Genomic DNA, 16,058 nt, shown 5'->3' with positions numbered 1-16,058 from the left:
ATAATGTAATAATAATTTAAAAATTCATCGTGTAACCTATACATATAGGAAGAAAACAAACAAATAAAGAACATGAGAACTATGAGAGTATGGATCACTCCATACGCAGAAGTGATTGATAGCTGAACATATATTCTGAAATTCGGCAACGCTTTGAAGAAAAAATCCATTGACGCCTATTCTCCACAGATGACACGAGAAGAAATATTGTCTGAAACAAAACTGCAATGCTGATTTTATACGCAGATAGGTATCCAAAATTTACACTATCATCAGAAAAAAAGACGTTTGAGTTTATGGAGACATGACAGAAGACGCGGTATGCTGAAGAATATGTTGTCACGAAAGGAGCGGCAGTCCGTTTAAATGTAAATATGTTGGATTATGACCTTCTACTGGTGTCAGCGAGCTTGCCGTGATACCTTCACGAGCTAACCACAGCGGAGAATGATAAAATCATGGTTCCTACTGTGCGATACATTTATGTGTATTGAATCGAAGCTGTTGCCGGCCTAACTCCAATCTGTGGCTAAATGTTTTGGTGCTTGTAGTTTCTAAGTAGGTACTTATTCTGAATTAAATACTCTGATTGAAACATAATTAGATTGTTTTTTATTATTATTTATTTCTCTATTTTCACTTTATTGCACGAAACATAGGACGTTTTGCCAAATGGAATTCTCTACCAGTCAGGTGTAAGGCAAACAGAGATTGGTATTGGTATGTAGGATATAAAAGCGACCGTATGTCGAACAGCTAATCTGGTTGCTGGCAGTATACATCTTTCGTGCAGGTATATTATACTGTTAAATCGTACCTATGCTAAAAAAGTGACGAACTCAGAAAGTGACGTCCTCAGAAAGTGGCGTTCTCAGAATGTGACGTACTCAGAAAGTGACGTCCTCAGAAAGTGTCGTACTCAGAATGTGACGATCTCAGAAAGTGACAAAATCAGAAAGTGACGAACTCAGAATGTGACGATCTCAGAAAGTGACAAAGTCAGAAAGTGACGAACTCAGAATGTGACGTCCTAAGAAAGTGACATACTCCGCCTGAACCTATTTTTTGGCAAGTGTGATGATGATGAAATAGTAGACTGTCACGGATCACGGGAATTTTTTTTGTATATTTTTTTAAATTACATATTTATTTATTTAAGAAACAAACGGTCGTTTACAAACAAAATTACAAAAATATTTCTTAAATTAAGACCTGGGGCCCGTTTCTCAAAAGCTTGTAACAAAAGCAGGGAAGAAAAGAGCCACTTTGATCCCTCCTAGCGGGGAAGAAAAAGCCTTTTTCCGAATAGGTGATGTGTAAAAAGAAAATGATATAATTATAATAAACGATTTGGTAGTGAGGTTAAGAACTTAAGATCCATAGACCAGACCGCCCGGATTAAAAAAAATTATGGTTAAGTCTATGCCATAGAAGGTAGCATCCTATAGAAGTGGTATACGCGTGCCTCCGTGAGGGACAAAACATACGCAATGCGACACTATGATTGGTCGAATTTATTTTTTGCCCACCGTAATCCATACTAAATTTACGGTGGGAAACAAAAAATATGTGAGACTGTGACAAGGACAAACAATAATAGCGCTTTTGCTGCTACTCCTACTGAAAGATACATAAGACTATCCCGTTCTGTCAGTTATCCCCACCACTCATGCCCAATCCAGTTTAATACTAGATTCATGGTCTATGCCTACATTCACTTCCGCCACGACACTTCCCATGACGGCAAAAAGCGCGGGAACTCTTGTCTATCTAATTGGGTCTGATTGTCTGTGGTTGTGGCGTAATAGACAATAGACTAGAGGGAAGTACATTGTCGCGCAGTAGTTTATCGCAGATATCGATAAAGAAAATAATCTTAAACAACATAAATTTACCAAACGAAACCTATTTTTTTAATTTATAGATATCAAAAAAATACTTAAACTACCCTAACCTATACAATATTTTCACTAAACTGTATGTTGGCAAACATTGCGTTCTCAAATTATTATAAATACCAAAATCAAAACGGGAAATATGTGGGCATTCCAGAAAAGTTTCGTGACGCAATTTTTCAAACACTTCTGATAAAGCTAAGTAGAGTAGCGGAATTACTATGTATAATTGAGGTTAACGCCATCTAGCGTTATTTCGTCGCATTACTTGAAACCTCTAAGCACATCACTGTTAGTACTCGAGTTAGAATAGTACCAGTTAGAGGGAAACTCACTAGATGGCATTTAAATCAATAAAGAAAAACTCAATTACATTATTGTAACAGTTTTTCGATCTGTTCACGTGTCCGTCTTACGTCTTACGAATCTTACCTGTCGCGAGTTTAACATTTTACCCCATCACAAAAAGTGCACAGCGCCGCTAAAGAAGTTTTCACTTAAAAAAAAACACCTTTGTTAGAAGGGGTCGTCAACGTTAATAAATGAACATCCATCGACAACTTTTCCCCGCACTACGCCTTAATCTAGTTTACGTTCCCATTACGCGGCGAGAGTGTACTCTATGGAGATTAGTCATTAGTCTATGATACAGGGTCATTGCCGATATACCTACGGACCTTATCTTACATAGATCGACCCAGTAAGCACTAAATAAGCTAGAAACAGTAGTTTGTGTTAAGGGATCGTAATGAGGGATTCAAGTGTTAACGCCCAAGACGAAATAATTTTGATACCGTGTGACACTGACACATACTGCTTTTCACATCAACTATGAGGAAAATAAAAAAAATCTTACACAATCTGATGCTTAAAGAGATTATTTAAGCTAAAAAAATAATGTGCAAAAAAAATGTAAAAATATTGTGCTAGAACAGAAAAGTGTTACTTTGCTCCCTCCTAGCAGGGAGGAAAAGTGCCACTTTGATCCCTCCTAGCAGGGAAGAAATAGTTATTTGTACAACAAGAGATCAAAGTTTGATATTTCTTCGAGTGCTTATTTTGAGTCCCGTGCAAGCGAAAGATTCTATACTAGATTCACGAGCGTAGCGAGTGAATCTAATTTAGAATCTTGAGCGTAGTAAGGGACTCAAAAGCACACGAGATGTAAATAACTTTGATCTCGTGTAGTTCACAAAACTTTTCACCTCAGCAGTGAGAACATATTAGAGAACCCGAAAAATGTATTCCTTCTTCATCACTTACCTCTATTTACTCATGTTTTCGTAAGATATACCAACAATTAAGTTTTCACCTCAGCAGCTCGAACAAGGGTACTTTGCTACTTAAAAACAGTGAGCAAAATCGCATTTTGCTCACTGAGTGAGCAAAATTGCATTTTGCTCATTTTGTCTCACTCAGTGAGCAAAATGCGATTTTGCTCACTGTTTTTAAGTAGCAAAGTACCCTTGTTCGAGCTGCTGAGGTGAAAAAGATCTTTTCTGAATAGGAGGTGTGAAAAGTAATATGGACTGTATCGAAGATGTAACTAGAGATGGCACGAATATTCGGCAACTATGCGGTATTCGGCCACTTTGCCGAATATTCGGTATTCGGCCGAATGTTGCCTACTATTCGGCCGAATACCGAAAAAATACCAAAAATTAGGTATATTTAAAATGTATTATTGGAAAGTTGTTAAATAGGAAGACCCTTTTAATTTGTTAATTATGAAATACATATTTTATTTTTATCATGGGTCTGATTTGATTGACTCTAACTACATTAGTTCTGTTTCACAAAAAAATATATCTTAGCAAACGTGCTTTGTTGGCGAACAGTTTTCATAATAATTGTGACTCACAATGTTCGCATCTCATGCCGAATATTCGGTCGCCGAATATTCGGTATTTGGTATTCGGCCAAAACCACTATTCGGGGCATCTCTAGATGTAACGTTCGGATGTCATGTCATATGTAACATATAACAATTATAACATATGTTAGTTAGTTATAGTTCGTTTCTTTTAGCATTAGAAAAAAGGTAAACAATCTTGACGTGTCTTTTTATTGAAAAACACTTGAAAAATAAGTCACGGCAATTATGTAACAATTATGAATCATATACGATTATTTATACATTATTTTGCTTTCATAAGTAATAGTTACTGATTTTTAAAAAGCTTTTTTTAATTAAAAGACATACTTCAAGATCGCTTATCTTCTTCCTAAATTCCTAATGCTAAAATAAAAAACCGGCCAAGTGCGAGTCGGACTCGCGCACGGAGGGTTCCTTACCATCAACAAAAAATAGAGCAAAACAAGCAAAAACAAACGAGCAAAAAAACGGGCACCCATCCAAGTACTGACCCCCCCGACGTTGCTTAACTTCGGTCAAAAATCACGTTTGTTGTATGGGAGCCCCACTTAAATATTTATTTTATTCTGTTTTTAGTATTGGTTGTTATAGCAGCAACAGAAATACATCATCTGTGAAAATTTCAACTGTCTAGCTATCACGGTTCGTGAGATACAGCTTGGTGACAGACGGACGGACGGACGGACGGACAGCGGAGTCTTAGTAATAGGGTCCCGTTTTTACCCTTTCGGTACGGAACCCTAAAAACGAACTATAGTGTGGGTCCAGTCTTGGAAGCTAAATTTGACCCACTTCCCGATTTTCGATTTAGCTGAAATTTTACATACATATGTAAATCGGATAACAATGCAATATTATGATGATATGGATATGGAACTGATCTGATGATGGAGACAGGAGGTGGCCATGGGAAGAACTCTGTGATAAAACATCGCAAACTAATTGTGTTTGGGGTTGTTAGAATTGTCTCGATGAGTATTAGTTGCCTGTGGACAGAAAAGTAAAAACCACCACCAGCGATAAAAACTTGTATCAAAAATTGAATTTTTGGCAAAAATTTATGTCTTCAATCATCAGGCAGTCGCGGGCGGTAGCTAGTCAAATATAAACAGAATTGTGCTCTATAAAAAGGAAAGTCGTCTTCATAATTTCTAGTTTCCGAGCCGTGCTTCACATAATTCTCTAAATGGTATGACGATAATACAATTACTGCTTAATGCTCTTAATGGTAGGTTGAGATGTTTGTATGGGTAATGAAAAGGTAAATAGCTCTATTTATAGCCTGACCAGTAATATATGATAATTGTCAAGAGGGCGCTGTTATTCTCATGTATAGGGTGACAATTCAGTGTAGTATAAAAAAATTAGTTCCAGTGAAATTCCGCAACATGGCGCACCCTCAATAGATCCTGGTTCACCTATACATATACCAGTGTCCTGTTTATCAAAAGCTTGTAACTTGTAATACAAGTGGAAGTCCCTTTCTAACAAAAGCTGTCAAAAAGGGACTTCCGCTTGTATTACAAGTTACAAGCTTTTGATAAACAGGGCACAAGTGTGGCCTGTAACACGAGCAAATAATTAAAACACATATTGTACTCCTCAAACTGCGACACTTTTGTTTAACAACTTTTAAACATTATGAATAAGACTTGCTATTTTTCATACAAAATAAATATTGTCTTCAATGTACGCTAAAAGATCATTGTAATTTGACTTTACTTTTCGTCAAACATAACAAAATTCGCAATACTACATTGCGTCTTAGAATAAACTTGGAAGTGTACTAAAAATCAAATCAAAAGTTATTTTTAAAAGTCGCTGAACAAATTTCTCGCAACACTTGTGACAATCATAAAAAGTACAGTCAGCGATAAAAGCTTGTACCAAAAATGATTTTTTTGCCAAAAACTTATTACAATAGATAACTAGGTAATTAACTTATCTTTATGTCTCTACCAAAGAGAATAGATAGTAGGTATACGGAGTTACATATGTCTTAAATTGTGTCTATTACTAAGTCTAAGGCCTGAGTGGACGCTCGCTCGGCGGGGCGTGCAGCGTAGCGTCGGGCTCACGCGTGATGTGAGCAGCGTGCACTAAGGCCGCTCCTATACGTGCGCATTTGTTTAACATGCACGCCGCACGCCCCGCCCCGCTGCACGCCCAACTCGAGCGTCCACTCAGGCCTTACACTAACGCGACATTAAAACGCCGGACAAGCTATATGTAACTTATAACCTCTGATGTTATGTTCCAGACGCTGCTGCTATGGTGTATCCTCGGCCTGGCGTTGGCGGAAGACACTCCACCAGGTCTGGTGGCCAAGGACAGCGAGCAGGACCTCGTGGCAGAAGCGACGCAGTCAGGTAATTGCGCAGGTACTGCTTGCAACATTTCTACAGGGAAATGGTCTGCCAATCTCGTGTTATATAACGACCTCGCTATTCTCGGCTGACAATCCCTGGCCCCGTAAATAACATAAAATGCGAAAGTCACTATATGACCGTCCGTTACCTCTTCACGCTTAAACCGATTTATTTTATGATACTCGCTTTCAGCTTTTTTCATAAAACACTTATTAAAACACCTTTGATTATGCCACATTAAACTACTATACTTGGTCAAGCAAATCTTGTCAGTAGAAAAAAGCGGCTGAAAAATGTAGGTGCGAAGGGATATCGTAAGAAAATTTGAATTACGCGCCTTTTTTACTAACAAGATTTGCTTGACCAGCTATATAAATATCTGTTTAATTTCTACTCTCTTCTGTGTAAATGTTGTTCAATATGTCTCACTCCTACCTAGCACAGAATAAATAATAGTACTAAGTACAGAAGACTCACTCTCTAACAAAACGCGTCTGTTACGATCAGCACAGATATGGCCGCTAGGTGGCGACGGCGCCACGCGCGGCTTATGGCTTTCCCCAAAATTGGGGCCGGAACGGATGTACTTTTAGCTACCTGTAGCAAAGCGACAAAATCGCGGAGTGAGACACGCCTGCTCCTAGTATAAAGAAATATAAGTAAAGAAAGAGTGATGGTAACTCTATACATCAGTTTTCTTACCAAAACGCGTGTTATTCCATAGTCGACATCTAGCGTCAAGTAGCGGACATTCTGCTAGTTGACAATACATGTAGCGGCAAACAAAAACTCTAATGCTCGAAAATTTTTAGTAGTATACATTTTACGTCAGTAGCGAAACTTATGCCATTCCTCATGTTTTCAGGCGCGCAGGCTCAGAAGCGTGAGGCGTCGTTGTCGAACTCGTACGGAGAGCCGCTACCGTCCGACGCGTACGGCCCCCCGAGAGACAACTCTAATGGTAAATATTTAAAAACTAGTGCCTACGACACGCCTAAAGCGCTGGTGGCCTAGCGGTAAGATCGTGCGACTTTCAATCCGGAGGTCGCGGGTTCAAACCGGGCAAACCGTTCAAACCGGGCAATGAGTTTTTTTGAAACTTAATATGTACGAAATATCATTTGATATTTAGGTACCAGTTGCTTTTCGGTGAAGGAAAACATCGTGAGGACTAATCCCAATAAGGCCTAGTTTCCTCTCTGGGTTGGAAGGTCAGATGGCAGTCGCTTTCGTATAAACTATTAGCACCTACGTCAATGCTTGGAATTAGTTGTCAAGCGGACCCCATGCTCTCATGAGCCGTGGCAAAATGCCGGGATAATGAATGAATATGACTGACATTTGTGACTTTACAAATAAAATCGATATTATATTAAACCTCCTATTTTATGTGTTTCCAGGTCTCCAGCACCCAGCGCCCGTGTTCCAGCAGCAGGACTTCCAGAACAACATCTTCGACACCCCACCTGGCGCCTACGGACCCCCTCAGCCCATTGTGTTCCCCAGCCAGGCCTACGAGGGCCCCCCACCCCCCATGCGCAAGCCTCACCCCATCTACGGACCCCCCAAGCAAACCTACGGACCCCCTAAACAAATATACGGACCCCCCAAACCCGTCTACGGACCACCTAAGAAAACTTACGGGCCCCCGAAACAAACCTATGGAGCACCTTTCAAACCACCGAAAATTCAATTCCCTAAGCCAGTTTATGGCATCCCGAAACAAATGTACGGACCTCCTAAACCTGTATATGGACCGCCTAAATTACAGACCAATTATGGTGCCCCAGTAAACAACATACCTTTACCGGCCTTACCTGAGCTTCCACAGATCAATTTACCACAGAACTTTGGCACAGGAATCGGAAACATCGATTTACCAGCGACCATATACGGAACCCCTATCCCATCCTTACCTTTAGACCTGAAACCGAACTTCCCCATCCCTTCTGACACTTACGGACCCCCTGGACACGCCATCGGCCCTATAGGACCTAATGAGCAAGTTGTGGTTCAAGATATCGGTAACATCGGGCATTATGGTCCTCCGCAACCTGATCCCAACCCAAGGCCACCGCATCCAGGCATCCCCGCCCCACCAACGCCCCCTCATGTACTCTACGATGGATGGAAGCCGATTCCTGGAGTCTCCAAGCCTGTTATTGAAAATTTAGACAATAATATTGGAGACGAATACGGCCCGCCACCGCCAGCACCCGTCCAAGAAGTTCATTTAAATTTAGATGGTCATTCGCTCCCAAGCGCGAACGCAGGACCATCTTTCTCTGGCGCTCAAATATCTACAGGCTATTCCAACGTACATCAGGATATCTTAGCAAATATTGATTTAAACGCTATCGTTGGTGGAGATTCTAATCACATTGATCAATCAAAGACTGTATTTGAAGCGCATTATACTGAACCGAGCCAAGATCTTGGTCTTCAGAGTTTGCCGCAAGCGCAGAACAAGCCGTTTGATACGTACGGCGCTCCGCCTGTGGAGATATCAGGAGGATCATACCCGACGTCTATTAGACAACAGGGCGCCAAAGGCTTAGTTCCACCTTCAGGAGTTTACGGAGTCCCACCTGGAAGCCAGTACGGAGCGCCCCCACGCCCACCGCCAGCTAATCTCCCGATCCCTTACGGAAGTCACTCAGGCGGCGGACATTCAGGCGGCATTTCTCCTCGTCACCCAATTAAATTCAGGGAATCCGTCCCTGAAGGCCTGTTCCAAAACATAGGGCAAACTACGCGCGTGAAGGATGCTCATAATATCGACCACATCAAACAAGGGCCGGCGTATCTGCCCCCACCTGTCAGGGAAGTTAAGGACGCTAATCATCAGATCGGCAACTTTGGCATTGGAAACCTTGCTTTGTCCATCGAGCCTTCGAACCTTTTCAGTTTGCCTCACGCCGGCAACCCTATCCACTTCCAACAACAAGTACAGCCTAGCAGCTCATATGGCTCTCCTATCGACTCTTACTCAGCACCTCTCGGAACTATAGCCGACCATACAGCTTCAGACTCTAACACAAATACGGTCACAGCTTCTTTAGACGGTACGATATTTGCTAATCTTTCGAACTTGGAGGCGGCCGCTATTTTGAAACACTGTCCTTATCACGAAGCTATTCTAAAAGCGGCTCAGTTGGGGGAGAAGATACCTTCGGAGTTAGCGTCCAGTTACGTCGCCAGTTTGAGCTCTTTAGGATCAACCTTATCTAAAAGCCAGCAGACATTAATATCGCCTTCGAACGGCTTCAACACTCCTGCAGCTGGAAGCGATTCAATCTCATACAATTCTAAAGACCTAGACACTGCCTCTCACTCATTAGTTCAAACGATTCTACCAAGCAATAAGATAAAGAGCGAAAAGACGGAGAAAACAAGCATACAGAAAGGTAAATCTATAAAAGACGAGTCTGGAAAGCATAGTTACAAACATGAAGGTTTGCAACAGCAGATCTTCCAAACTTCTGAGAAAATCAGGAATTTGAGTGAGGAAACTAGGCAATTGCAACAGAAAATTGTTTCGACAAGCCAAAGCTTGAGCCAGGTTAATGGACAAATATCACAATTCGGACAGAGAGAGAAGAGCAAAGGCAACAGCTATTCTTACCAAATACAGTCTTCCGCAGACCACAACGGCAAAGGACAACCCTCGATACCTCACGAGCAATTACTATCTGAAGGTCTTTTGCAAAGTATCCTGCAAGCCATCGAGCAGCCTTCGCAGAAACCGAGACAAGTGAAGGTCCAAAACCAGAACATCAATTTCGAACAAGCCAGCAGTTTAGATTTAGCAAACTTAGACGCCGGTGGCCTTATTTTGCCTGCTGGCTACGAACCTATCGATAGGACCAAAGAAAAAGAGAAAATTGAAGAGAAACCGGTAACTATTGATCAAGAAATACAGAGTACTAACAAAGATATCAAACAGATACTTAACAGTGAAATAATACATAGACACAGAGGTGATATTCCGCACACAGAATGCGATTTAAGAGCTGATAATTCGGTGACTCAAACCATCGTAGTGCCTCCGCCAAACGTGGATAATGTAGCGCCAGTTGAAGAAATCGATGACAACGATGTAGCCATCTATTTCGACGAGAAAACCGAAGTGACTGAGAAACAGGAGCCAGTTACTGAAATCTCAGTAGCGACGAGTATAAGTGAAGGCGATTACGAAAAGAAACATGAGTTCGGAGATAAAATTGAGAAGGAAGAATCGTAGGAAATATTTGGAGAATCTAGTCTGTAAAACAGTGAGTTACTTAAAGAATTCATAAGAAACAATAGAAGAGTTTTGCTAATATAATAAGCAAATAATCGACTATAAAATACTACATAATGACATCACGTCCGCATAAAGCTAGGACCGCGTTTTTGTGATTTTAATGCCATAATACGGAAAATAACTTTTGGCTCAGTAGCAGGATGAAGTCACGTATTTCTGATTGGTCATACCTTTCTAAATTATTTACTTTAGTTTAGTTTAACAGTCACAAGAGGCTCACTGGGATTTTAAAATGCCATCTGTATTTGCTGATTTCTAAATATCCCTTTCTAAAACTAAGTTATTTAGAAAATATTAAACATAATGTTATATCCGTAAGGGATAAGATAAGGGATATATTTAGAAATGAGCAATAGTAAAAGGTGTCGGAATTAAAAGACTGATTCGACATCTTTTTTGAAACAAACGATTTTAAATGTAACGAATTTAATTTAACTTATTTATAATAACGCCATCTACTGGAGATCTGAGAAAACTCCACCGTTTAAGAGCTCTATTTTCTTTAGAACTTTGTAAACTGCCTGAGATTTCTCAGATCTGACTTATTTAACTATCACTATTTATATCTTTAACATTAATTTTAAGCAATTAAGTATTTTCTTGTTTCTCCACTATTTATTGATCTTTGGTAAGTGGATGTCTGTATGTACGGTAGTACAAATGTATTTCTTTAAGAATAAAATGTACAGTACATATGCTTGTTTTATTTCTAGTGCTCCCACAGAATAAATAATAGTACTAGATACAGAAGATTCAGTTTCTACCAAAACGCGTTCATTACGACAGATATGACCGCTAGGTGGCGCAAGTGCGAGCAGGCGTCCGTTCCGTAGCGGTGCGCGGCAACTACTTCCTAGACACCATAATTGGTGTGGGCCGCATGTACTTGTAGGTACTTGTAGCGACGCGACGAAATCGCGGAGTGAGCCACGCCTGGTGCTTCATACAAAACTTTGTTCACGAATACTTACTTTATAACTTATGGCAGCGGTCGGCAACCTTTTAGCGGCCAAGGGGCGCGCAGTAGTTAACGAAGTTGACGCGGGCCACACTTTGTTAATATTTATGACTTTATCAAACATTGTCGTTTGTCAATATTACATACAAAATAGCCAGGGATGCTCGAGAGCCGCATGTGAGAGGTTCGCGGGCCGCATGTTGCCGACCGCTGACTTATGGGATCACTTCGGTCTTGCAAAAAAAGCACCGATTAGGCGTTTGGTATTGGTAGTGCTTTTCACACAATAATTTAAAGATTGTAATGAAAATCCAAATAGCTTTGCTGTTCTCATTTATTAGAAGAAAATCACATGAGAACTCGATTTAAAAGTAATAAACAAATGAAACTCTATTTTATATTAAGAAACAAGATTAAGTAACAGCAGATGTACCGGGTGTGGCTCGTCATCAGATATATCGGAGCGGCCAACGCACTCAGAAATATATGAACATGCCTCTATTGTCAAGGCGCTAGAGTGCGTATTCAGATATTTTTAAGCACCTCGGGCGCTCCGATATATCTGATGGCGACTATACACTGACCAACATTTGTTCAACTACAAGGCTACTTTTAAAAATAATTTGTGTTTTAGCTGAGCTGTACGGGATAAGTGGCGTACACTAAGTCTACTAAGTACTAAGACTACTAAGTACTAAGATAGGCCTATGCTCAGCAGTGGGCGACAGGAGGCTAAAATGATGTTGATGACGTTTTTAGGGTTCCGTACCTCGAAAGGAAAAAAAGCGGAGCCCTTATAGGATCACTCGTGCATCTGTCTGTCTATCCGACCAATCCCCCCCCCCTCCCTTTATCTCCGAAACTACGGGGTCTAAAAAAAAAAAAGAAATACACAAAATAGATCTTTACCTATAGATGACAGGAAAACCTATATTTAATTACACAAACGGCACTACCGCGATATAATTTCATTGTTTTTACCTTAAATTCCGACGAAATTACGACGTGCTGAGTTGCACCAGCTGTGGTCACGGAAAGACTGGTGCAACTCAGCTGAAACGTCGGAATTTAAGGTAGAAACAATGAAATTATATCGCGGTAGACCCGTTTGTATAATTAAATATGTGTACAAGCCAGGAAAACCTATTAAAAATGTGCAGTCAAGCGTGAGTCGGACTGAATGTACGGAACCCTTGGAACGCGAGTTCTCGCACTTGGCCGGTTATTTTAATACCTTCTTAACATTATTCACAAAAAAAATGATTTCAAACCGGTGTGTACACGCTTGTGGCTCTTCAAACCGCTACTGTTAGTAAACTTCTTCTCACACATCTCGCATGAGAATGGTTTCTCACCTGTGTGAATCCTTTCATGAATTATTAATGTATTACGTTGCATAAAGCTCTTTTTACATACATCACAGGTGTATGGCTTGTCTCCGCTGTGTACACGCTCGTGGTAAAGCAAATGGCTGCGGCGGGTGAATGACTTCGTACACGTCCCGCATGAATATGGTCTCTCACCCGTGTGAGTGCGTGCGTGAACCTTTAAAGTATGTAGATGTGATAACTCTTTTATACATATACCACAGGAGTAAGGTTTTACACCAGTGTGAATACGTACATGACTCTTTAAAGAGCTGCTATAAGTAAAACTATCTTTACATACTTCGCAGGAATAAGGTTTTACACCGGTGTGAATACGTACATGACTCTTTAAAGAGCTGCTATAAGTAAAACTATCTTTACATACTTCGCAGGAATAAGGTTTCTCCCCGCTGTGAATACGCTCGTGAACCTTTAAATGGCCACTTTGAGCAAACTTCTTGTCGCACGTTCCACAAGAGTATCGCTTCCCCCCTGTGTGGATCTGTTTATGGTTATTTAAAGTAGTGCGCTGAGTAAAGGTCTCGTTACATACTTCACAAGAATACGGCTTTTCACCGGTGTGAATACGTACATGACTCTTTAAAGAGCTGCTATAAGTAAAACTATCTTTACATACTTCGCAGGAATAAGGTTTCTCCCCGCTGTGAATACGCTCGTGAACCTTTAAATGGCCACTTTGAGCAAACTTCTTGTCGCACGTTCCACAAGAGTATCGCTTCTCCCCTGTGTGGATCTGTTTATGGTTATTTAAAGTAGTGCGCTGAGTAAAGGTCTCGTTACATACTTCACAAGAATACGGCTTTTCACCGGTATGGATACGCTCGTGAGTCTTCAAATGACTGCGGTGTGCAAACTTCTTCTCGCACAATTCGCAGGAATAAGGTTTTTCACCTGTGTGACTTCGTTCGTGCATTTTTAAATTACTAAGTCTCGAAAACTCTTTATTACATATATTGCATGAGTGTGGTTTTTCTCCTTTATGATTTTTTTCGTGACTGTTTAATGTACTTCGCTTAGTGAACCTCTTTTCGCACACGCTGCAGAAATAGGGCTTATCACCGGTATGTTTTAGTTTGTGATTCTTCAAATTATCCAGACTAGTGAAGCTCTCGTCACATAATTTGCACGCGTATGGTTTCTCCCCGGTGTGTGTTCGTTCATGTATCTTTAAACCACTTTTGTGTGCAAACTGTTTGACACACACGCTACAGGAGTAAGGTTTAGCGCCGGTATGGACGCGCTCGTGTTTCACTAAAGTGTCGTGTACTGCGAATTGTTTGTTACATGTTTTGCATGAGTAAGGTTTTTCTTTCGTGTGTATTCGCATGTGTATCTTTAAGGCACTCGGATGCTTGCACACTCTTGAGCAGATGCGGCATTCGCGTGGGGCTTTGCTCGCACTCGCGACGACCAGTAAGTCTTCTGTAGTCTCTATAACAAAACATCAAGTCAGAATCAAAATCAAAATTCATCATCAGAATCAAGAAAAGAAAGTCAGAATAATTTGCAATCTAGCCTCTAACGCAGCGTACTACGTAGGCGAACAACACGCGAACGCGAAGCGAAGCGATGCGGCGTGGGGTGAATTAATCCTTTCATACCTATAGAAGTGTCCTAAAGTCTATTTTTTTATATATAAAAAAAATCAAATAAAAAAATAGACTTTACGTTACATGGGCGATCTCGTTGCGAACGCGAACGCCGTGCGCCCGCCGCGCCACTTCGCTTCGCGTTCGCGAGTTGTTCGCTTACGTAAGACGCAGCGTAAGCGTAAATTCGCGAGTGATAGAAAGATCCATGACATACGCAATATGATGAAATTAAAAACCCATTTAAAAATAGCTAATACTAATTGTATTGATTAATGCTAAACTGTAGCTGTTATTGGATATTAGTTATGTCTTATGTAGCATTAGTTTTACGTAAAAATGTTTTCCATTATGTCAATATTCAGAGAGGAAAATGGGGACGTCGTTTGGACAAGCGGCCGTTCTTTTTCATCTTAACACGTTCACTGCGGGGGTCTAAAGACCTCTTACGAAGTACCTATGGTTAATTAAAAGTTAAGCTAATTGTTAAAAAGGGGGCCGCTACGTACTGTATCTTGTATTAAAGTACCTTTTGAATACATCAAACTAGTTTCTAAGTATGTTGCTGGATTCGTCAATCTATGCGTCCAAAGTTAAAACGGCCGTTTTTGTTGCGAGTTTATAGATTGACGAATAACTGTACTGAGTTTATAGATAACACTTTAAAAAAACCGCATCAAAATCCGTTGATAGTTTTAAAGATCTAAGCATACGTAGGGACAGACAGCGGGAAGCGACTTTGTTTTATACTATGTAGTGATGTTGCCTAATGAATACCCGGCTTTACTGACCTTGAGTTCTAGTTTGTGCGCGCGTCTGCACGCCAGCCGGGCCCAGCACCAGCTTGTCCCGCACCTCATGCCCCGAATACAGCTTCACTAATTCTTCCTTCATCCGCACCGCCTTCTGCAGACCAATCTGCTTCACATCATTCATATCCTCTCGTAAATTAACCGCCTCCCTTGTGTCATCTTTTTGAAAATCTTCTTCTTGTCTTACATCTTTAACATTGTCTTGTAAGTCTGTAACTTCTTGTTTAACATTTATAACTTTATCTGACAGTTCCTTCGTGTCTTTAACATCTTGCAAATCAGTGACTTCTTGTCTTACGTCTTTAACATTCTCTTGTAAGTCAATAATTTCTTGTTTCACATTTGTAACTTTATCTGGCAGTTCCTTCGTGTCTTTAACATCTTGCAAATCAGTGACTTCTTGTCTTATGTCTTTAACATTGACTTGTAAGTCAATAACTTCTTGTTTAACATTGCGACACGGGTTGATCTCTTGTTTCACACAAGTGACCTCTTTCTCTATGTTACTTATCAGTTTTGTGTCAATAACTTCATGCGGAATGACTTCTTTCTTCATGTTAACCTCTCGCTTCATCTGACCAACTTCTTCTATAACTAACTTCACATCAACAACTTCGTCTTCCTGGTATTCGACCTGCTTCACATTAACAATTGCTGGTACGAGGGGCGTTCAAAATATTCTCGGTATTGATATCTTACGACCTCTTCTAAAATTTCTTTCGTTACTGGCCGCTAAGGTTTATTCATTGACATTAAAAAAAAGTATAATTCGAACCGAGATGGTCTTTTGTTTTTCTGCAATTGCTGAACAAACATGAACATCATGTGCGAATTGACAATGTTAACTAAATTAGAACATCGATGC

The 16,058-nt window shown here is 40.4% G+C and overlaps 2 protein-coding genes across 5 annotated transcripts in view; one reads left to right on the top strand and one right to left on the bottom strand.

Annotated features, from left to right (window-relative positions):
• Window positions 1-10,434, top strand: part of LOC134660280 (uncharacterized) — a 48,994-nt gene extending 38,560 nt beyond the window's left edge. For 2 of the 4 annotated variants that reach the window (XM_063516028.1, XM_063516027.1), the window contains 3 exons: window positions 6,032-6,140; window positions 7,006-7,101; window positions 7,541-10,434. In XM_063516028.1, the coding sequence (XP_063372098.1) occupies window positions 6,032-6,140; window positions 7,006-7,101; window positions 7,541-10,383 (3,048 nt within the window). In that variant the 3' untranslated portion in view covers window positions 10,384-10,434. The remainder of the gene's footprint in view (window positions 1-6,031; window positions 6,141-7,005; window positions 7,102-7,540) is intronic. The other 2 variants (XM_063516029.1, XM_063516030.1) reach the window with 1 other exon arrangement.
• Window positions 10,435-12,650: 2,216 nt separating this feature from the next.
• Window positions 12,651-15,749, bottom strand: LOC134660107 (zinc finger protein 883-like). The gene is made up of 2 exons (XM_063515808.1): window positions 15,173-15,749; window positions 12,651-14,223 (listed from the first exon to the last, which is right to left on the bottom strand). Exons 1-2 carry the CDS (start codon window positions 15,747-15,749, stop codon window positions 12,653-12,655), a joined length of 2,148 nt encoding a protein of 715 aa, XP_063371878.1. The 3' UTR covers window positions 12,651-12,652.
• Window positions 15,750-16,058: the final 309 nt, after the last annotated feature.

The sequence above is a fragment of the Cydia amplana genome, chromosome 26 (assembly GCF_948474715.1).
Source record: "Cydia amplana chromosome 26, ilCydAmpl1.1, whole genome shotgun sequence".
NCBI lineage: Eukaryota > Metazoa > Arthropoda > Insecta > Lepidoptera > Tortricidae > Cydia > Cydia amplana.
This window is presented reverse-complemented; position numbering and strand designations above follow the sequence as displayed.